The sequence below is a fragment of the Pristis pectinata genome, chromosome 5, assembly GCF_009764475.1.
Source record: "Pristis pectinata isolate sPriPec2 chromosome 5, sPriPec2.1.pri, whole genome shotgun sequence".
Classification (NCBI taxonomy): domain Eukaryota; kingdom Metazoa; phylum Chordata; class Chondrichthyes; order Rhinopristiformes; family Pristidae; genus Pristis; species Pristis pectinata.
This window is the reverse complement of record NC_067409.1, coordinates 6,978,197-7,002,017: the sequence shown is the minus strand read 5'-3', so window position 1 is coordinate 7,002,017 and position 23,821 is coordinate 6,978,197. Positions and strand designations below refer to the sequence as shown.

The 23,821-nt window shown below is 43.8% G+C and overlaps 1 protein-coding gene across 3 annotated transcripts in view; it reads right to left on the bottom strand.

Moving 5' to 3' along the window:
• The window catches only part of mindy4 (MINDY lysine 48 deubiquitinase 4), a 183,977-nt gene that overhangs the window by 75,013 nt on the left and 85,143 nt on the right, over positions 1 to 23,821 (bottom strand). For all 3 annotated transcript variants that reach the window (XM_052015394.1, XM_052015395.1, XM_052015396.1), the window contains 5 exons: positions 18,699 to 18,790; positions 15,575 to 15,694; positions 14,845 to 14,908; positions 12,086 to 12,151; positions 6,947 to 7,014 (listed from right to left, as the gene is read on the bottom strand). In XM_052015394.1, coding sequence (XP_051871354.1) covers positions 6,947 to 7,014; positions 12,086 to 12,151; positions 14,845 to 14,908; positions 15,575 to 15,694; positions 18,699 to 18,790 — 410 coding nt within the window. The remainder of the gene's footprint in view (positions 1 to 6,946; positions 7,015 to 12,085; positions 12,152 to 14,844; positions 14,909 to 15,574; positions 15,695 to 18,698; positions 18,791 to 23,821) is intronic.

Below are 23,821 nucleotides of genomic sequence, written 5' to 3'. Positions count from 1 at the left end.
GCTGAGGACACAGACTTGTGGGGCACCAATGTTCAGAATAATCATGCTGGAGGTGTTGCTGCCTATCCTTATTGATTGCGGTCTGTTGGGTTCTAATCAAATTTACTGGCGCTTGGTTTGTTGCCTTCTATGCCTTGGAATTCAAACGCTTGTTCAGATGCTACTTAAATGTTGTGAGAGTACCTGCCTCTAATACCTACTCAAGTAGTGAGTTCCACAATGCAACCACCCTCTGGGTCAGAACATTCTTCCTCAGATCTCTAAACCTCTTACTCCTCACCTTAAACCTATGCACTCTAGGTTTCGATACCTTGGCTATGGGAAGATTTTCCTACTATCTACCCTATCAACTGCCCTCATCATTTTGTATCTCTCGATCAGGATCCCCAGTCAACCTGCACCACTTGAAGGAAAACCCAGCCTAACCAGTCTCTCCTCGTAACCAAAGTGCTCTATCTTAGGCAATATTCTGGTGATCCTCCTCTGCACCCAGTTCAATCCTGTCCTTCCTTGGCATTCACCTGCCCGATACTAGATTCCTGAGCAACAGATTACCAGGTAGACAGAGATAATGATTCAAGGATATGCTGAAAGCTCCTTGGAAAATTGCAACATCCCCACTGTTTTGTGGGAATTCCTGGCCCACGAGCATTCAAGATGAAAGAGTGGCATTCACAAAGACAGAGAAACTAGTTCATTAGAGCTCACACAAATCCAGCAAAAATGGCAAAAGAAGCACTCCACCTCCCAAACTATCCACCTGCCCCATCCTACAGGTCCCACCAAAAACTGGAGGAGAAGTGTCATCCTCAACCACAAGCGATGGTCTAAGAAGAGAACCAAGTGATTTGATGATCTTATCCAGGGAAAAAGAAAACAAAAAGCATATAGGATCTGCCTTATCAGAATTGGGACTGATGCAGTAACAAGGCTGTGTTTGGACAACTATTGAAAAGGCTTCTGTACACAACATTCATTGGCTGACCTTCTTGCCACAACTCATTCTTGCTGGGATTTTTGCATTGGATTGCACAAAATATCAGCTGCACGTATGGGAAACCTTTCCTGGATGGCTTAAAGCAATTGTAAATCAACTACTGCATGAGCTCACGGGGTTCCTGCCTTTATCTAGTTGGCTATAAATTTGTTCAAAAGAGTCAAGACCATAAACCAACTGAGCTTAAATATAGGGCTCCTCCAATTATTTTATGAGTAGGTACATCCCTAGGTGGAGGTTGGCAAGACTATATGAAAATGTATGGACACAGGATACAAAAAAGATGGTATCTAGATGGATATATTGATGCACTGCTGATAATTATATTAATTCACTGTCAAGTTAGGCAAGATACAATCCTTAATAGATTCAACTATGGCAACAACAAAACTTTCTCGTTGCAAAAAGTTTTATTACTACCATAATTAGACACTGCAGGCTTGACTCAAGGGATCATTTTGTGATCGATTAGAAAGTTTTGTGTGATACGATATGGCCAGCGCATTAATATCTAAATAATATCATCAGTATAACTAACAGCATAACTTAAAAGGATTCAGAGGCGCCTCTTTGCCTAGTCCAGAACAGATCAGTGCAATTCTTATTGGTCTCACTAACTTGAAAATAATTCCATGTTAGAATTTAGAGATATAGTTAATGTCAGTACAAAGAAGGTCATCAGATAAAGTTAAAAATAAATGTTAGCCACATGAGGGAGGTTATGCACAAAACATTATTCTTCACACTGTCTCAATAATTCTCCTTGTAACTTTTTATCAGTTACTCAAACCTGTAAAAATTTCTTCTAAGTTCTCCATCAAGTCAGGACATAAAATGTAATTTAAATTCACAATTCCCACCAGAAATTATCCAAATTGCTCCTGCTGCCTATCCTTCAACATCTCCTCAGAGTCTAACTTGGCCTCTTGAGGAATCCCGACTTTCATCCGCCATTAGTGCCTGTACCCTGAGCGGCCTGGACAATCTTTAGAACTTTCTTCACAAACCCAACTGCCTTTCTCTGCTTTCAGATGCTCCTTAATACCTACCTTTCTGATCAAGCTATTGCTCATCTTTCCTAATGCCCATCCATGATATTTAGGAGCAGAATTAAGCTGATTTTTTTCAACCCCATACACTCTCTCTTTCTCCCAGAAGGGGATTGGTATGTCACCACCCACCATGACAGCATCCAATGAACCTGAACCCATGGTCACCATTGGCGACGCAAGATCAGTCTTCCAGAGAGTGAACCTGCAAGAAGCATCTGGCTGGATGGTGTCCCTGGTCGTGTCCTCAGATCCTGTGAAGATCAGCTGATGGGGGTATTTGCAGACATATTTAACCTCTCCCTGCTTCAATCTGAGGTTCCTACCTGCATTAAGAAGACCACTATCATCCCTGTACCTAAGAAAAACAAGGTAACGTGCCTTAATGACTACCGCCAGATCGCTCTAACATCCACCATCATGAAGTGCGTTGAGAGGCTAGTCAATGGCACGTATTAACTCTGGCCTCCCAGAAAACCTCAACCCACTGCAATTCACCTACCGTCGAAACACACTTGGGAGTATTATGTTCAGTTCTGGTCGCCTCATTATAGGAAGGGTGTGGAAGCTTTAAAGAGGGTGCAGCGGAGATTTACCAGGACGCTGCCTGGATTGGACGGCATGTCTTATGAGGATAGGTTGAGTGAGCTAGGGCTTTTCTCTTTGGAGCGAAGGAAGATGAGCGGTGACATGATAGAGGTGTACAAGATGATAAGAGGCAGAGATCAAGTGGATGGTCAGAGACTTTTTCCCAGGGCAAAAATGGTTAACACGAGAGGGCATAATTTTAAGGTGATTGGAGGAAGGTATGGGGGGATGTCAGAGGTAAGTTTTTTTTTTACACAGAGAGTGGTGGGTGCGTGGAACGCACTACCAGCGTGGTGGTGGAGGCAAATATATTAGGCACATTTAAGAGACTTAGATGGGCACATGAATGATAGAAAAATGGAGGGCTACGCGGGAGAGAAGGGTTAGACAGATCTTAGAGCAGGATAAAATGTCGGCACAACATTATGGGCCAAAGGGCCTGTACTATGCTGTAATGTTCTATGTTCCATCAAACAGGTCCATCTCCCTGGCCCTACACTTATCTCTGGAGCATCAAGACAGTAAAGGCACCTATGTTAAACTATTGTTTATTGACTACAATACTATAATTCCAAGCAGACTTGTCACCAAACTCTGAAACCTGGGACTCAACACTTCTCTCTGCAACTGGATCCTTAACTTCCTGACCAACAGACTGCAATCAATAAGGATAGGCAGCAACACCTCCGGCACGATTATTCTCAACACTGGTGCCCCACAAGGCTGCATCCTCAGCCTCTACTCTACTCCCTATACACTCATGACTGCATAGCCAGATTCTGCTCTAACGTCATCTACAAGTTTGCAGATGATATCACTGAAGTAGGCCACATCTCAGATAATGATGAGTGGGAGTACAGCAAGGAGATAGAGAGCTTAGTGACATGGTGTCATGACAACAACCTTTCCCTCAATTTCAGCAAAAAAAAGAGCTGGTCATTGACTTCAGTGGGGGGGTGGGGGCGGTGCACACCTGTCTACATCAACGGTGCTGAGGTCGAGGGGGTTGAGAGCTTCAAGTTCCCATGAGTGAACATCACCAGTAGCCTGTGCTGGTCCAACCACTTAGACGGCACAGCCAAGAAAGCTCACCAGCGCCTCTACTTCCTCGGGAGGCTAAAGAAATCTGGCATGTTCCCCTTGACACTCACCAACATTTACGAATGCACCATAGAAAACATCCTATCTGGATGCATCATGGCTTGGTATGGCAACAGCTCTGCCTGAGACCACAAGAAACTGCAGAGAGTTGTGGACACAGCTCAGTACATCATGGAAACCAGCCTCCCCTTCATGGACTCTGTCTGTGCTTCTTGCTTCCTCGATAAAGCAGCCAACATAATGAAAGACCCCACCCACCCTGGACATTCTCTCTTCGTCCCTCTCCCATCAGGCAGAAGATACAAAAGCCTGAAAGCACGTACCAGCAGGCTCAAGGACAGCTTCAATCCCGCTGTTAAAACTACTGAATGGTTCCCTAGTACAATAAAGTGAAATCTTGACTTCACAATCTACCTCGTTATGAACTTGCACCTTATTGTCTACTTGCAGTACACTTCCCCTGTTGCTGTGACACTTTACTCTGCATTCTATTATTTTGCCTTGTACTACCTCAATGCACTGTTATGAATTGATCTGTATGAACGGCATGCAAGACAAGTTTTTCACTGTACCTCAGTACAAGTGACAATAATAAACCAATACCAATAACTCTCAACCCCTTTACCAATCAAGAACCTATCAATCTCTGCCTTAAATACCCCAATGACTTGGTCTCCACAACCTTCTGCAGCAACAAATTGCACAGATTCACCACCCTCTGGCTGAAGAACTTCTTCCTCATCTCAGTTTTAAAGGGACGTCCCTTTATGCTGAAGCTGTGCCCTCGGATCCTGGACTCTCCTACTAATGAAAACATCCTCTCCACGTCGATTCTATCCAGGCCTTGCAGTATCCGGTAGGTTTCAATGAGATCTCCCCTCATCCTTCTGAACTCCAAGTACAGGCCCAGAGACAACAAACGATCCTCATATGTTAAGCCTTTCATTCCTGGGATCATTCTTGTGAACATTTATTACATTATGTATAAGAGTGAATATTCCAAATCATTTCATTATTCAAAGTGTTTGAAGACATTTGAGGGAAATGTGATCAGATGCTGCAAACAAGTCTTCTGCTTTTTTTAAAAATTTTTTTAAAATTTTATTTACAGCATGGTAACAGGCCCTTCCGGCCCAACGAGTCCACACCGCCCATTTTAAACCCATATTAACCTACCCGTACGTCTTTGGAATGTGAGAGGAAACCAGAGCACCCGGAGGAAACCCATGCAGACACGGGGAGAACGTACAAACTCCTTACAGACAGCGACGGGAATCGAACTCCGATCGCTGGCGCTGTAATAGCGTCACGCTAACCACTACACTACCGTGCTGCCCCAGATTTTTTTTCTCCAGAAATTAAAGCAATTTTCTCATGAGTCAAGAAACTAAAGTTTTCAAATAGTATCTGCAAAAATCAGAGTCTTTTCAATTACAGAAGGTAAAGAGAATTAGTGGAGATGATCAACACGATGAGTGTTCGATAAAGTCAACAAGAATTTAAAAACACTTCACATCAGATCATTACTCCCAATGTCACTAATCACTAATTTATCATTGGAGGGGTATTTAGGAGAAACTTTTCGACTGGAAAGGTTCATTCCAGAAACTATATGATATACAGACTTCAGAAAGGCTACAGGAAAATCTAAAGGGTTAGGTTGGCCCAGAAGTAGCAAATGGAATTCAGAGCAGAGAAATGCAAGGTGATGAATTGAGGGAAGGCAAAATGGAAAGGGAAACAAAATAATATGTAGAATATTAAGTCCATGCCCACACAAACCCTAAAAAGGAAGCAGAATGCTTGATAAGGTGGCTAAGAATGTATTTGGGGCACCTGATTTTATTGGCCGTAGCTTAGAACTACAAGATCACGAAGGTCATCCCAGAACCCGATAAACTATCTATCCACAGCTTGAGTACTGCGTGCAGTTTTTGTCCGCCACACTACAGAAAGGACGTTTCAGTACTAGAAAACTGCAGAGAAGATTTGCAAGGATGGTGCCAGGATTGGAATATTATAGTTGTGAGGAGTGATTGCAGAGTAGGGTGTTTTTTTTGCAACAGAGGAGACTGAGGGGAAAGTTAATTGAGGTGTATAAAATTATGAGGGGCTAAGACAAGTTTAACAAGAATCACCTTAGTAGAGAAGTCACCAACATATATTTATAAAGAGGATCTGAAAAGAAATATGACTAGAGTTCACTCTTGGCCACCATAGACCAATTCTGGCAATCTAATGCCCTCCTGTGCTGTAGCTTTCAATGTTTCTATGAATGAGGGACATTTCATTGAAGCAGGTTCTGAGAGGACTTGTCTTTACGTCTTGCACTGTTCTGCTGCCACAAGACAACAAATTTCATGACATATGTCAGTGGTAATAAACCTGATTCTGATTGAAACATGCCAATAAATCTCCTCTGCACCCCCTCCAAGGCCTTGATTCTCTTTTTTGAAGTGTGATGCCCATAACATTTACAGCTCAGAGTTAACCGCCGCATGCTTTGATTCTAATTCACAGCTTGATAATATTACACAGCTGATTCTTCTTCTTTCTCTCCACCCCCTCACCAATCCTTTGATTCCCTATCAATCTTGGCATTGAATATGTCAATGAGTGGACAACCAGCTGTGATACTCAGTTACTACCATTACTATACAGGACCAGTAGCGGTCCTCTGTCACCCAAAATAAAAACAGAAAATGCTGGAAATACTCAGCAGGGCAGGCAGCATCTGTAAAAAGAAAAGCAGGAGCTAACGTTTCAGGTTGATAACGTTTCATCATTAACTGTGTCTGATGAATGGTCACTGAACTGAAAACCTCCATTTCTCAAACCACAGATGCTGTCAGACCTCCTGAGTATTGACAACATTTTCAGTTTTTATTTCAGATTCTCAGCATCTCAAGTGTTTTGGCTCTTTGAATAGGATCAGTCTGTCCAGCTGTACCTATCAGACACTAAGACCAGGGTTAACCTACCCAACACTAGTCGTCAATCATCAACACTAAGATTAAACTGAGCATCGGGGATCCTAATGGCAGCTAAGTCTTTGCACAGATTCCTTCATTTGCTGTTAGCCTTTCACCTGCTTCCTCAACCGAATCCCGTATCATAAAAATATTGTTTGGTTTACTTAATGGAGATAAGAAATCAAAGTCTTACAAAAATAAACACAGAAATCTTTCAAAAAGCACAGCAGAGTACTCACAATTCAATGGATCTGGATAAAATAGCAGACAATGTCAGAAGAATGCAGCCAAACGGTCCAATCTCAAACTAGAACACAGATTAGAAAACAAATTTTATCTTCTGCTTTTAAAACCACACAAAACGTCATCTCAAATGTTTTGATAAAACAGACCTTATAGATTCCTAGTACGATAAAACTTGGAGGAAGGAAGAAGTCATTTAGCCTGTTGCAATGATGCAGACTCTTTGAAACAGTATTCAGTAGCTGCATTTTCCCCATAGCCCTGAAAATTGTTCCCCTCCACATACTTATTCAATTCCACAAGAATTGCTGGATCTGCTGTGACCATCCTTTCCGGCAGGCCAACCAAATGGCTTCAACCTTCCCAACAATTAGTCGGAGGAAATTTCTGCTTATTTGGCGGTGAGGGAGAGGTTACGTGTTGCCTGGGTGCATGTGGTAACTGATGCTGTTTTGGACAACGTTGGCAAGTGGCAGCACACAGGTTGAGAAATAGCAGGAGGACCAAGGAGAGAATCTCTGGGGACACCAGAGGAAACAGTGTGGTCTGGGACACGGAGACTTCTGAATGCAATTCTCTGGCTAAACTGGATGGATGAAAATGAAACCAGGTTAGTGTATCCCCATCCACTTGGGCTGATAAGCCACTAATTGGCCAACAGACAACTACAACTACAAATTTCTACAGCGCCAAGCAATGAAGGATAAGTACGTGAGAAAGAATGGAATAGCTTATGTCAATAGAGTTGGATGGTTGGCAGGGAGCGGACTGCTGGAGGAACTCAGTGGGTCAGGCAGCATCTGTGGAGGTAGCAGGATGGTCAATGCTTTGGGTCGAGACCCTGCACGTCAAAGAGAGGAGAAGACTTTTTCAAAGTGAAGAAAATTCCACAGTTGGAGTAGTAAAATGGAGACTCAGGAGAGACTGCAAATGCTATAATCTGGAGCAACAGTTCTGCGAGTCCCTCTCTCACAGTTCCCCCTCTGTGGTTTCTACTGCTCTTCAACCATATACCATCTCCCCTCTACACTCTGTCCTGACCCAAAATCTCAACCATCCCTTTGCCTCCACAGATGCTGCCTGTCCCGCTGAGTTTCTCCAGCTGTTTGTCGTTTGCTACGTTATTTTATTTGCATTTATTTGTCCTGTCTGCATCAACGGTGCTGAAGTCGAAAGGGTTGAGAGCCTCAAGTTCCTAGAAGTGAGCATCACCAATGGCCCGGCCTGGTCCAACCACGTAGATGCCATAGCAGCTCAACCAGCAACTCTACTTCCTCAGGAGGATAAAGAAATTTGACATGTCCCCTTTGACCCTCACCAATTTTTATCGACGCATCATAGAAAGCATCCTATGTGGATACATTAAGGCTTGGTATGGCAACTGCTCAGACCCTGACAGCAAGAAACTGCAGAGAGTTGTAGACACAGTTCAGCACATCATGGAAACTTGCCTCCCCTCCATAGAATCTGTCTATACCTCTCGCTGCCTCGGTAAAGCAGACAGCATAATCAAAGACCCCACCCACCCTGGACATTCTCTCTTCTCCCCTCTCCCATCAGACAGAAGATACAAACGCCTGAAAGCACGTACCACCAGGCTCAAGGACAGCTTCTATCCCACTGTTAGAAGACGATTGAATGCTTCCCTAGTATGGACTCTTGACCTCACAATCTACCTCGTTATGACCTTGCACCTTATTGTCTACCTGCACTTTCTCTGTAACTGTTACACTTTATTCTGCATTTTGTATTGTTTTACCTTGTACTACCTCAATGCACTGCGTAATGAATTATCTGTATGAACGGTATGCAAGTCTTTTCACTGTACCTTGGTACAAGTGACAATAATAAACCAATTTCAATTCCAAAAGACTTGTGCAAAGCAGAAAACTCTTCAGCCAAACGGCCTGCTCCTAAACTGGAAAGTAATAGAAACTTGAACCTTTACAAGGCGTTCAATAGGTACCAAAAGTTCTCAACAAATAGTGGGGAGAGGAGCACTAACCACTACACTTGAGCGAACCCACCTACCATCCTGGCTTCAGACCAGATACCCATCATTTCTTGGCAATAATATTTCCCTCAGCTGAAGATGCAGAGGTGGAGCATCAACTGCTTCCCTTTCTACAAACCAGACTTAGCCACGCCACTGCTCAGCTAGCCAACCTCTGCCTTGAGCTCAAGCACAGTGATCCTGTCAGTAGTTTGTCTCACACCATGCTGTTCACCAACACTGGCTCACAGTCTAGCTCTCGATCTCAAGTTCTTCCCTGACCCCATCTCTTCAGCTGCCTTTAGCCTTTTAATGCTCCCAAGGTCACTGCACTCTTGGGGGGAGGTGCATGTGAATCTTTGCCTCATTTGGAAGGGCTGAACACCCTACCAGTCTCCACATCATCCTTCAGGTTGCAGAGAGACCTAGATAGTTTAGGAGAATGGGCAAGGAAATGGCAGATGATATTCAATGTTGAGAAATGTGCCGTTGTACACTTTGGAAACAGAAATAAACAGGCAGATAATTATCTGGAAGGGGAGAAAATTCAAAGTACAGAAGTACAAAGGGACTTGGGGGTACTCCTGCAGGATACCCTAAAGGTTAACCACCAGGTCGGACCAGCAGTAAGGAAAGCAAATGCAATGTTGGCATTCATTTCGAGAGGTACAATGTATAAAAGTAGGGAGGTGTTGATGAGGCTCTACGGGGCACTAGTGAGGCCTCATTTGGAATACTGTGTGCAGTTTTGGGCCCCATATCTTAGGAAGGATGTGCTGATGTTGGAGAGGGTTCAGAGGAGATTTACGAGGATGATTCCCAGAATGAAAGGGCTTACATATGACGAGCGTTTGTCGGCTCTTGGACTGTACTCACTGAAGAATAAGAGGGGACCTCATAGAAACATTTAGAATGTTGAAAGGACTGGACAGAGTAGATGTGGCCAAGCTGTTTCCCTTGGTGGGTGAGTCCAGAACCAGCGGGCACAATCATAGAATTAGAGGGTACAGGTTTAAAACAGACATGGAGGAGAAATTTCTTTAGCCAGAGGGTAGTGAAATTATGGAATTCTTTGCCACGTACAGCAGTGGAGGCCCGATCATTGGAGGCGTTTAAGGAGGGGATAGATAGGTATCTAATTATCAAGGGATATGGGGATAAGGCTGGAAACTGGGGCTAGAAAGCAATAGTGTTTTTTTTCCTTTAGCTCATGGAGCAGACTTTTTTCCCCATTTCTCATTTCTTTTTCCCTTTCTTTTCCTTGGAGCAGACTCGAAGGGCCAAATGGCCTACTTCTGCTCCCTTCCCTTTCTTGTTAATCATTTCCACCAGCTGCAACAGGATCCCACCACCAGTCACATCTCCCCCTCCCCACCCGCAGGGAACACTCTCACTGTGACTTCACGGTTTGCTCAGCCCGCCCCGTCCCCTGGCGGTTTCCCCTGCAACCGCAGGCAGTGCAACGCATGTCCTTCTCATCACCTGGTGCCACCTATCGCCTGCCAGCTCCTGTCTCACCCCTCTCCTTCATCTCTTTATCGGGGGTATCTCCCCTCTACACTCTCAGTCCTGATGCAGGGTCTCGACCCGAAGCACTGACCATCCTCCTCTGCCTCCACAGATGCTGCCCGACCCACTGAGTTCCTCCAGCAGTTTGTTTTTTTGCTTCAGATTCCAGTATCTGCAGTCTCTTGTGTCTCCATATATTCACCTGATGTTGTTTGGAAATCTTCTAGAACTTTTGGGAATGGACAGTATACATAATTGGGAGGAAGCCAAACAGGTAAATGAAGGAGAATGGGATAGAGGAATATTCTAACGGGGTGAAACTAAGCCCAAGTGCATCATACAGGTAGAGTGCCGGCTTCTTCACTGGAAATTCTATGTAATTCCACTCAGACTGCTCCCTGAGCAAAAGAGACCAAGGAACTATGGAAAGTTTTAAAACTCCTAATAACATGACAAAGACTCAAAAGACTTTGGTGGACAAATCAACAATAAATAATCACAGTAAAAGAAAGCACATTTCTTAATGCAGGAAGTTGTAGGGGCATGGTTTCCAAAGGCGAAAGACTTTGCATCATTTTAACAAACAGTTAAGTATTTAAAAAAGACTAAGGCTCGGGATTTTATTTTTTGGTTTATTTGGCCAAATAGCTGCCTTCTGTGCTGCAGACTTCAACGTACCTTGAATTGAAAACATTTTTTCTGTATAAATTCCTTGTAAAAATAAAAACAGGCAATACAATCATGCAAGTCATGTAACACCCCACTTAAGTTTGATAACAGGAATATCAAGAATGCTCGCACTGTGGGGTCTGTGCTCCACAATAGACATGACACACATCAATACCAGAACTTGGCTCTTGCACTATTTACTCCAAGCACAACACTAGGTAATCTGAAGCAATCACACTGACTACTATTGTCCATGCCATGTGGGGGAACAGCATTGCTTCCATGAATAACCACACTAATGTCCACTTGATGCACCTCCTACTTTGCCAGCAGTAAATCCAAACTCATTAACTGAGAGCAAAAACACTTCAATTCTAGCAACCCGAAACACACACAGCTAATGATGAAAAATTCTCAGCAAGTGCCTGAGAATCGAAAATCCAACAAGAATGCTACAAAGCAAAATACCCTTGCCACTTCACAGAAGAGCAATCAGACAACAACTGAGAGATGGGTCACCAAAGGCATTTAGGAAAAGAGAGGTGGAGAAGCTGTGATTCGTTGAGGGAATTCGAGACCTTTGGGCTTTGGGACAACAAGCATGCAGTAAAGTGAAAAGGACACTCAAGGGATTGGCATTGGAAGACAAGAGTACTATGTGTTGTAGAGATGGAGGAGGAGCAAGGCAATGAAGGTTTAGAGAATTTTGAAAGCCACTGGTAGTCCGGAAGATATAGGTAGGGATGATTGGTGAACAAGACCTGGGTTATGGACAGCAAATTTTAAATAAGCTCAAATTTACGAAGGTTTTGTAAGCCACCTACAGTTCTGACAAGACCTCACCACCTTAAACTTGAAACCATCTTTTCACTCACCACACTGCATGTCCATTAGCTAATTCTAGCAATTATTTTGGTTTAAAGTTTTAGGACAAGAACGCAAAAAAAAAAGGAATAATTCAAACCTGGCCAACATTTTGCTGAAGAAAAGTGGTCAGATCTTTGAAGTTTGTCAGCGTATTCAATATAATCTGAAAGGAAATAAATATTACTTGTTACTTCAATAAAACAAGTTATAGAACATAAAACAACACAGCACAGAACAGGCCCTTCAGCCCACAATGTTGTGCCGACATTGCTCATCCCGTCTACCTACAGAATGCCCATATCCCTCCATTTTCCTCATCCATGTGCCCATCCAAGCCCCTCTTAAAAGCCCCCAGTGAATTTGCCTCCACCACCCTATCAAGCAACACATTTCAGGCAGCAACACTCTCTGAATAAAAAAATGTACCCCTCACGTCTGTTTTGATCCTACCCCTCTCACCTTAAATGCATGCCCTCTGGTATTGGATCGCTCAATAATGGGAAAAAGATATTGCTTGTCCACACTATCTATGCTCCTCATAATTTTATACACTTCCAACAGATTACCCCTCAGCCTCTGCCAGTCCAGAGAAAAGAGCCCAAGTTTGTCCAGCCTCTCCTGATAGCACATTCCCTCTAATCCAGGCAACATCCGAGTAAACCCCCTCTGCACCCTCTCTAAAGCCTCGACATCCTTCCTGTAGTGAGGTGGCCAGAATTGTACGCAATACTCTAAATGCAGCCTAACCACAGTTCTACAGAGTTAATAATAGATTGAAAAATCTTCTGCCATTGTTATGATTAATCTTTCCCTTCTATGATTGAACAATACCAATTTCAGTTACAGAAAAGTCTGGAAATACCAGATGTTTAACATCAATCTATTCACAAGGAATTTCCATTTCAGAACCTTGGGATGTGACTCAAAGTATTTCAATAACAACAAAGCCTCCATTTCACATCTGATCCAATCGACAGCGACTCTGTCCACCTCAGTGTTGCACTGGAGTGTCAGCTTTGAGCTCAAATCTGTGGATTGGGATAACCACAGAAGCACCTAGCGCCAAGGGGTGAGGTGGCCATTCAGTAAATGACAAGGCATTTGCTGCAGCATACTTTGGTTTTCATTTCTCTCACTGCACTTTAAACACAGAACACAAAAGCAGATATCACCTGTGATGCAGCTTAAGAAAATATTCAGGGCACCATAGGCTTGTTTCCTTCATTACCCAGTAGCAATGTCCAGGGCAGTCATAGGACAGATAAGGGAACACGCATTCAGTCAATGTATACAGAGAATGAGACAAGCAAGAGATGTTCAACTGATTACAGGAAAAAAAAATCTAGAAAAGTAGCACTGGAGAACATTTCAGTCACCTCTGTGCCAGCTTGTCAAAGGCTTAAAAAGAAAATTAGTGCTGTTCCTGTGTCTTGAAATTTTCTCAATTTGTAGTCTTACCCAAGTCAGACTTCAGAGTTCAGTCCCACTCTAGAGACAGGACACAGAAGTGAGGCTGATGTAGTGCAGTAGTGATTTACTGCAGCACTGTCAGAGGTGTCAGCTTTCAGATGAGAAGTTAAACCAAGACCTCACTTGCCACCTTGGTGGACATAAAAGATCCTATAATCCATTTTCAATTCTCTCACACAATAGCCAATAGTTATTCCTCAAATAACTTCACTGACACAGTGCTGTGTAGCAGTCAGCAACCACAGTCCCTAAATTACAACAGTAATTAGAGTGCAGAAATATTTAATTGGCTCTAATATGCTGAGAAAAGGCGCATAATTGCAAGCTGCTTTCTCCAATTCTCCTTTGAGTATTAATGGGGTGAATCATACGATTGCACAGGGAACCACTTCCATTCAGCCGAAGTGAACTCCTGGATAAATACTGTACGTGCTGACAGTCTGGGGTTTACTGACAGATTCATGGGACCCACACACAAGTCCAGCGGTGAGGTCAGTCTTGTGGGAATTTCCTAGTATAATGCTGGGAGAAGTGCTGCAAGAGCCCTTGCCAGTCAGACTTGGCCCAGGACCTAAAATCTCACCGATTCCATGGGGATTCTAGGTCTGCAATAAAAGGCAAAGTGAAGTCATCAATAATTATTTTGCTTGCTTGGTGTTACAAATTCTGATGATTATTACCATCGGGGAGGATGTACAGGAGCCTGAAGACCCACACTCAACGTTTCAGGAACAGCTTCTTCCCCTCCACCATTCAGATTTGTGAATGGTCCATGAACACTACCTCATTATTCCTCTTTTGCACTATTTATTTTTGTAACTTAATAGTAATTTTTATGTCTTTATGTCTTGCACTGTACTGCTTCCGCAAAACAACAAATTTCACGACATATGTCAGTGATGATAAACCTGATTCTGATTTGTGTACATTCCAGCATAAATAACAGGTTTTAAATTATTTACTTCAACTTTATGGATTATTGATGTCGGAGACATTTTAAAAACTACTTAAATTAGTGATAATTTTGACAGAAGTCAAAATCCCACCCTCAGCCTTTACTTGAACAGCAGGGCAGGCTTGAGGGACAGGGTGCCTTACTCCTGCTGTACTTTTCTTCTGTTCTCCTGAAGCCTGTTGAGATCCAAATAGCATCTCTATTGGGGGCAAATCTTGCACTATGGCACATGCAGCCCAGATGCTATTTGGACCTCGACACTGGACTCAAGGATGCGTCGGGCCAGTGAGATATGCCCTCTGCATCCGGCATGCATGCAGGTAACGTGAGTGGGATATCTGGCAGTGGGTACAGTCAGTGTGCTCAGGACCACTATTAAATTTGCTTTGATCACCCTTACATATAACAACTCCTCTGAAAAGGAGACATACCGTTTCTACAGTCCCGTCAGCTTTATATTTTCCTGCTGGGATAAACTGCTGTCTTCCTGTTGACCTGGAATAAAACGTTAGATTAGTAAACAAGCAGGACTAGAATGCTGTAGACACTTTTCTTGGATGGGGATTGTTCTACAGTACGGGTAGGTAGCAGATGTTCAGTGCCTCGACCCATATACTTGTGTGCTTCATTGATGATGAATTGGAGACTGTCCTCTTAACTTGCACATGGGAAAATGTCATCTCTATAGTGTGGCTCAACAACCAAGGCTGGGGTGACCTTGATACTAGGGTGGAGGCAACACAGGTTGAACAGTTAGGCCTGTGCATTAGTTCCACTCCAATGGAAACTTGTTGGAGATGACGTGTAGCATTACAGCATGAGTAAATATAATTGCCAGACAATTGATGCATCCTTGCTTGGCGTAAGACCATAAGACATAGGAGCAGAATTAGGCCATTCGGCCCATCGAGTCTGCTCCGCCATTCGATCATGGCTGATTTATTTTTCCCTCTCAACCCCAATCTATCTGCACAAAGACTGGATCTGCTGTGGACCACTTGGTTAGGATCACGGCCTGCACGCCATCATGAAGCAAATGTCAGGGGACGAGAGCAGCGCAGACATTGCAGCAGGGCACTATTGCTCACACATAAGTGGGCATAAGCAGAACCATTCACAGACAGAACCACACACACAGACACCTCCCGCTGGTACACTTACAGTGCAACCACCGCTCTCCTCCTGTCACCTGCACGCCATAGTATGTCTGCGATGGCCAATGCGAGACTCTGTGATCGCTGAGCATTGCTTGGCCGCAGCTCCCTGTGGGGTAGTGGGAGGCTAGGAGAGCAACAATGGGAACAACAAAAACAACTGTGTTTACATAGAACATTACAGCGCAGTACAGGCCCTTCGGCTCACAATGTTGTGGTGACATTTTATCCTGCTCTAAGATCTATCCAACCCTTCCCTTCCTCATAACCCTCCATTTTTCTATCATTCATGTGTCTATCTAAAAGTCTCTTAAATGTCCCTAACGTATCTGCTCCCACAACCCCTGCCGGCAGTGCGTTCCACACACCCACCACTCTCTGTGTAAAAAAAAACTTACCCCTGACATCCCCCTTATATCTTCCTCCAATCACCTTAAAATTATCTCCCCTCGTGTTAGCCATTGTCGCCCTGCGAAAATGTCTCTGACTGTCCACTCAATCTATGCCTCTTATCATCTTATACACCTCGATAAAGTCACTTCTCATCCTCCTCCTCTCCAAAAAGCCCTAGCTCACTCAACCTATCCTCGAAAGACATGCTCTCCAATCCAGGCAGCATCCTGGTAAATCTCCTCTGCACCCTCCCTAAAGCTTCCACATATCACCTTTAAAAGTACAACACCATATCAGGGGATAAGATGCAAAAAGCCTAATTTTCTTTGTAATGTCAGTAATGTGTATGCCAGTACACTGTTGTCTTGGTTATAATTAAATGTCCATATCATGTGTCCCACAAGGCTAAAACAAAAGGGTAATGCAATCAACAGGAGCCAGTTGGTCTCTTATGGACTTTGTCTTTCTTTGTTCTAGTTGTGTTCACCACCCTCTGCTTCTTTCTTGACCAGGGACAGCATCAGTCCCCTTCCACTAACATCTCCTCCACCTGGTTGAATTTGTCCTCACTCTAAACAACTTCACTTTTGATTTCTCTCACTTTCTACAGACCAAGAGCATAGCCACGAGCAATCACATGCACCCCAGCTATACCCGCCTCTTTGTTGGCTACGTTGAACAGTCTCTGTTCCAAGCCTACTCTGGTCCCATTCCTCAATTCTTTCTCCGCTATATTGACGACTGCATTGGTGCCACCCCTTGAACTCGTGCGGAACAGTTTCATAAATTTCGTCACTAATTTTTGCCCTGCTCTCCAATTCACTTGGACCATCTCTGACACCTCTCTCTCCTTCCTCGATCTTTCCATCACCATCTCAGGAGATTCCTTACCCACTGACACCCTCTACAAACCCACTGACACCCATAGCTACCTCGATTACAGCTTCTTACACCGTCTCTTGCAAGGACGCTATCCCTTTTTCTCAATTTCTCTGCCTCCGCCACATCTGCTCCCAAGATGAGGCTTTCCACTCCAAGACATCAGAGATGTCCGACTCCTTTACTAAGTTTGGCTTCCCCCCCTACTGTGGTCGATAGAGCTCACACCCACATCTCTGCCATTTCCCACACCTCTGCTCTCACCCCCACCCCTCCCAGACCCAAAAGGGATAGGGTCCCCTTGTCCTCACATTTCATCCCACTAGCCAATGTATCCAACACATCATTCTCCACCACCTCTGCCATCTCCAATGGGATCCCACCACCAAGCATATCTTCCCCTCCCCACCCCTTTCTGCCTTTCACAGGGACTGCTCTCTCTGCAACTCCCTAGTTCACTCCTCCACCCCCACCCATCCCACTCCCACCTCGGGGACTTTCCACTGCCCCTGCCATACGTGTAACACCTGCCCCTATACCACCTCCATCTAGGGACCCAAACAGTCCTTTCAGGTGAGACATAGGTTTACCTGCACCTTTCTTAATATCATCTACTGCATTCGGTGCTCCTAGAGTGGCCTCCTCTACATTGCTGAGACCAAACACAGAGCAGGCGACCATTTTACAAAACACTTGCGCTCTGTCTGTAACCGCGATCTGCGTCTTCCCCGTTGCCAGTCACTTCAGCTCCCCCTCCCACTGTATCACAGAAAGGTCAGTCCTCGGCCTCCTCTACTGCCAGGAGAATTCCAAGCGCAAACTGGAGGAACAGCACCTCATTTTCCATCTTGGAACCTTGCAGCCTAATGGCATGAACATTGAATTCTCCCACTTTAAGTAATTCCCACAACCCCAACTCCCACCCCCCCAATATCACCCCCCAACCATGCCTCTTCTTTTCTTCCTTTTCCTAGCCTCTCTCTTTTTTCTACCTTTTTTCTACTTTTTCTCCTCCTTACCTTTGACCCATCCCCCGATGGATCTGCTCTCCCCTCCTCCCCCACACCTGCCTATCACTATCTCTTACCTGCATCCACCCATCACCACCTTGTGCCCACCCCGCCTCCCCTCTTTTGTCCACCTATCACTGCTCTGCTTTTCCCTCCTACGTATTGGGCTTCCCCTTTTCCTATCTTCAGTCCTGAAGACGGGTCCTGACCCGAAACGTTGACCGCCTGCTTTTCTCCACGGATGCTGCCTGGCCTGCTGAGTTCCTCCAGCATCATCGTGTTTTTCATCTAGATTCCAGCATCTGCAGTCCTTTGTTTCTCTACATTTCACCACAAAGAGGCAGACAGAGAAAGACAGGCAGACTGACAGTAGGCAGGTAGGAGAAGTAGCAGTTTGGGAGGAAACTCCATTATCAAAGGGAACAGGTTGGTGCTTAACATGAGGTGTTATAACAGAGAATGGACGCATGGCAAAAACAACTAGTTTTCAAAACTTTAACGAAAGCCAAGAGCAAGATGATCCTCTTCAAAACTTAATTTCAGTCTGAGAAGCCCCACATGTGGGCTGCTCATTAATGCCAAATGACATTCTGTTTGTAGTAATTTCTCCCTGTGGGGTTTTCCAGTTATGTAAGCTATGATGCTGGCCAACATTCAAGTGTGCAGTGGGGAAAATGGCAAGCTCACATTTTAATTGAAATTGTGCCACCTCAATCTGGTTGTGAAGTGGCAATCTTTAATTCATTCTGTTAAGTGAATTTGGGGTTCAATGGCATCAACACAAAGGTTGTCAGCTAATGAGCTGGATGGCTGTGAATATTCCTCATGAAAATACACAAACATACGTACATGCTTTCACTGCTGCTGCTGGCAACATCTTCGAAGATCAGCTTTTGCAAGACACAAGCCTGAACTGCAGCCAAAACCCCACAGGGACCACCCTGGAAAGATCAGAGACGAGAACGGTTTATGGTGGTACTGCAGCAAAGCATTGCATCATACTGCTCTTAAGATTATGCAGTATTACAACCTTAAGGGTCATATCACTCTGAAGCATATAGCCAAAAGGATAATAAAAGTCAATAAAAGGTAAAGGGTAAAAAATTTGCACTAATAAAGGAACTTTCATGACCTGAAGTAGCAGCCCATTGCAAAGCTGTGGTGCAACCACATATAGCCATTTCTAGGATAGCGAACCAGATTCTGAAGTTTAAACCACGTTACAGCACTTAACTGTTTTGGTAAATGTCGGAAACTTGGCAGTTAATTTGCATACAACATGGAGCCACAAATAGCAAACTGATCACAATTAGAGAATCTGTTTCATGGAATTGTTTGAGCGTCAATATTGGTTCAGGGGAAAATACTCCCCTGTTCTTCTCGAAAACAGTGCCAACCAGTTTTTTCACATCACCTGAGAGTTCCATAGAACCATAGAACAATACAGCACAATACAGGCCCTTTGGCCCACCATGTTGCACCGACCTTTAAACCTCGCTTAAGACTATCTAACCCCTTCATCCCACATATCCCCCTATTTTAAATTCCTCCATATGCTTATCTAACAATCTCTTGAACTTGACCAGTGTACCTGCCTCCACCACTACCCCAGGCAGCACATTCCATGCAACAACCACTCCCTGGGTGAAAAACGTTCCTCTGATATCTCCCTTGAACCTCCCACCCATTACTTTACTTTAAAGCCATGCCCTCTTGTATTGAGCGTTCGTGCCCTGGGAAAGAGGCACTGGCTGTCTACTCTATCTATTCCTCTTAATATTTTGTATACCTCTATCATGTCTCCCCTCATCCTCCTTCTCTCCAAAGAGTAAAGCCCTAGCTCCCTTAGTCTCTCCTCATAATCCATACTCTCCAAACCAGGCAACACCCTGGTAAATCTCCTCTGCACCCTTTCCAACACCTCCACATCCTTCCTATAATGAGGTGACCAGAACTGGACACAGTACTCTAAGTGTGGTCTAACTTGAGTTTTGTAGAGCTGCATCATTACTTCGCGGCTCTCACACTCGATCCCACGACTTTTGAAAGCTAACATCACATAAGCTTTCTTAACTACCCTATCCACCTGCGAGGCAACTTTCAGTGATCTGTGGATATGAACCCCTAGATCCCTCTGCTCCTCCACATTACCAAGAATCCTGCCATTAACCTTGTACTCTGCTTTGGAGTTTGTCCTTCCGAAGTGTACCACCTCACACTTCTCCGGAATGAACTCCATCTGGCACTTGTCAGCCCAACTCTGCATCCTATCAATATCCCTCTGCAATCTCCTACAGTCCTCCACACGATCCACAACACCTCCGACCTTTGTGTCATCTGCAAACTTGCTAACCCACCCTTCTACCCCCTCATCCAAGTCATTAATAAATATCACGATCACTAGAAGCTACTGAACTGTTGGTATTGAAGGTATCATCACTTGAATGGGATGCTAAACCAAGGCTCCATCTGACCAGTCAGGTGGATTTAAAAGACCTAACCAATATGTATGGCTCAATCAACATCTCCATTGCACCTAAATTATATGGTCATTTTCTCATTGACATTTGTGGAAACTTCCAGCATGCAATCTGCTTGCTACATTTCTTGTAAGACGGGTTAGAGTTCAGAAGTAACTCATTGTTTCTAAAGTGCTTCAGGTCATCCCAAAATCATGAAATGCACTAAATAAGTATATTTCATTCATTTCTACTTTAGTCAGTTTAGTTCATCTGCACCTTTTCTCTCCTGTGGCTCCTAAATTTAATCAGCATTTGAGGCACTATTCTGACTAAAACAGCTAGGGCATTGACATACAAAGTTAGAGCAAAGATTAATCTGGAATTCCCTCGAGGCTTGGGTGGAAGTAACCTTTATTCCAAAATGGGAAAGGCAGCAGGATCCACGTGAATGAAGGGAGTACACCATACATTGGACGACCGTGGTTATCAAGAGTGATGTTATAGAGCCATAGAGCACTACAGCACAGAAACAGGCCCTACAGTCCATCTAGTCAATGCTGACCTGGTTTTCTGCCTAGTCCCATCTACCTGCACCCGAACCGTAGCCCTCCATACCTCTCTCCTTCATGTACCTATCCAAACTTGCCTTAAATGTTACAATTGAACCTGCATCCACCACTTCTGCTGACAGCTCATTCCACACTCGCACCTCCCTCTGAGTGAAGAAGCTTCCCCTCAGATTCCCCCTTAAATATTTCACCTTTCGCCCTAAATCTATGACCTCTAACTCTAGTCTCACCCAATCTGAGGGGAAAAAGCCTGCATGCATTCACCCTATCTATACCCCTCATAATTTTGTGTACTTCTATAAGATCTCCCCTCAAGATTGTTTTGAAGATTACTTACGATCGGTTTGCAAGACAAGTTTTTCTCTGTAACTCGGTACAAGTGACAATAATAAACCAATACCAATACCAACTTACATACCAAGGCATAGCCCTCTCAATTACCAGACACTGGTGATATCGGCATTCCCAAACAATAGTTCGAGATGAAAATTATCTTACATCCATTAAAATTCCATGCCTGGATTATTGCTGCCTTAATGTGCTCTGGCATAACTGTATTTATACATAATATGGAGATTCTTTTTGGTCAAAGTCATTTATCTTCCTCACAGCATCAGCTATGGCCTGTGAATCACCTTACATGCTATAATCAAATATTACATCATTTTAGTTGTGTATAAATCAAATAGATTCTCCAGTAGTTCCACAACTGGTAGATACACTTTGCCTAATAAAACTGTAGCTTAATACTGAAATTGTTTTACTTGTGATTGCCAATTGTCATCCTAGCAGATATCTACAGTTCTCCATAAGCTAAAGATTGTTGGCATTATAAACTGGACTTGCAGCAAGAGGCCATGAGAAAACTGTCGGTGCAACCACATAGCCATTTCTAGGACAGCGAATCAGATTCTTAAGGACAGGTTGGGCAAGAAAGTCAAGGCATCTTCCCAAAGCACATCTTTTTAAAGCAGTCCAATTACCATTCCTCGCTTTCTGCTCAATCCTGCACCTGCCACATCTCACATTCCAGGACTGTGCGTCCAGGCATAATTGGTATAGAGATCTTGCTGACTTAAACTGAAGCTTGATACTGAAACTGTTTAACTTTGCACAAGTTGAGCATTGAGCATTTTTTAAAAATATACATCTATTCAGTCATGGGATGGGAGTATCACTGGCTAGAGGGTGACACAGCTAGTAGAGCTGCAGCCTCTTAACTCCAGCGACCGGGGTTCAATCCTGATCTCCGGTGCTATCTGTGTGAAGTCTGCACATTCTTCCTGCAACTGCATGGGTTCCCCCTCCGGCTGCTCCCATTTCCTCCCACATGCCAGAGATGTGCAGGTTGATAAATTAGTTGGCCACTGTACATTACCCCTAGTGTGCAGGTGAGTGGTGGAACCTGGGGGGGGTTGACAGGAATGTAAAATAAAGTGGGATTTGTGTAGGATTAGTGTTAATGGGTGCTTGGTGACTGGTATGGACGATGGGCCAAAGCAACTGTGTTCATGCTGCACATCTCTCAGACTCGATGACTTGCAGTGCGGTCACTGAGAAAATTGCGTTACATTTCTAGTCCATTAACATAACCACTATGCATCCAATATAAAATCTGGATTTTCTCAATGTTACATGGCTTGGTTCCACTCATCAAATGTAGCATGGAGCAGCGTAATTGAACTACAAAGAACTTATAAAAGAGGTAACATAAAAGGTAATTCTATTCATTTGAAGCTCTCCAGAAAGCATTCTGTGTCCCCTCCTCTTATCAGTCACATGCTGTTAATACTAGCCACTATACTTCCTAACAACAGGCATGAATTGTCCTGGAATCAAAGCAATTAGCTGGGATTCAGCTACCACAAGCACGAGAACTCTGGTGTGTTGCAGATCAGGATGCCCGATCATGAACTGTCAAAGCACTTTCTCTGCAGATTCTTTAGATGTCAAGAGACCCTATAAGCTGAAAGCCCATGCTCCCGAAACACATTCCAGAGGGAATTAGGATTTTTAAATTATTTTTTGTATTTACCTTTCACACTCTGAATACCCCCCAAAACACTATTACATTTATTCTATACTTGGATCACTATTTTCAGTTTGAAGGGCCTCAAATTACCAGGAGGACTCTTGTTTGTGGTTCTTAAGTTGTACTCTCTTATGCTGGTAAGTTTCATATTTATAATCAGAGCCAATAATTCACACTGATGTGGTGTGGCATTCCAAGGAATTATAACTGTGTGTCGATGTATATCGGGTTGCAAGGTTTGTGCAGGGAACAGTAGTCAGGTTATTCTTCAAGTAAAAAAAAACACCGACAGCCTTCATTTGACACTTTGCTGCTGAAGAAGCTAAATACCATCAAAGAACAAGGAAAAATTAAACAACAGGATCTTGTTTGACACGGCATACATTGCTTTCTCTTTAATCAAAATGTCAGTCATTAACGCACAACACAGAAACAGGTGTTCACGCCAACCTTCTTTGCACACCTACATTAATCCTATTTGCCCCCATTATGTCTGTATCCTTTTATGCACTGCCTAGTCGACTGCCTGTCTACATGTCTCTTAAACATGGTAATTGTATCGGATTCCACCACTTCCCCTGCCAGTGAGTTCTAGATATCAGTCACTCTCTATCTAAAAAGATGTTTGCCTCAAATCCCCTTTAAAGCTCCTTCCTCTCACTTTAAACCTCTGCCTTTTTGTTTTTGATACCTCCATCATGGGAAAAAGATTTTGACTATCTACCCTATCTGTCCTCTTATAATTTGATAGAGAACATAGAACAGTACAGCACAATACAGGCCCTTCGGCCCACAATGTTGTGCTGACCTTTAAACCTCACCTAAGACTATCTAACCCCTTCATCCCACATATCCCTCTATTTTAAATTCCTCCATATGCCTCTCTAGCAATCACTTGAATTTGATCAA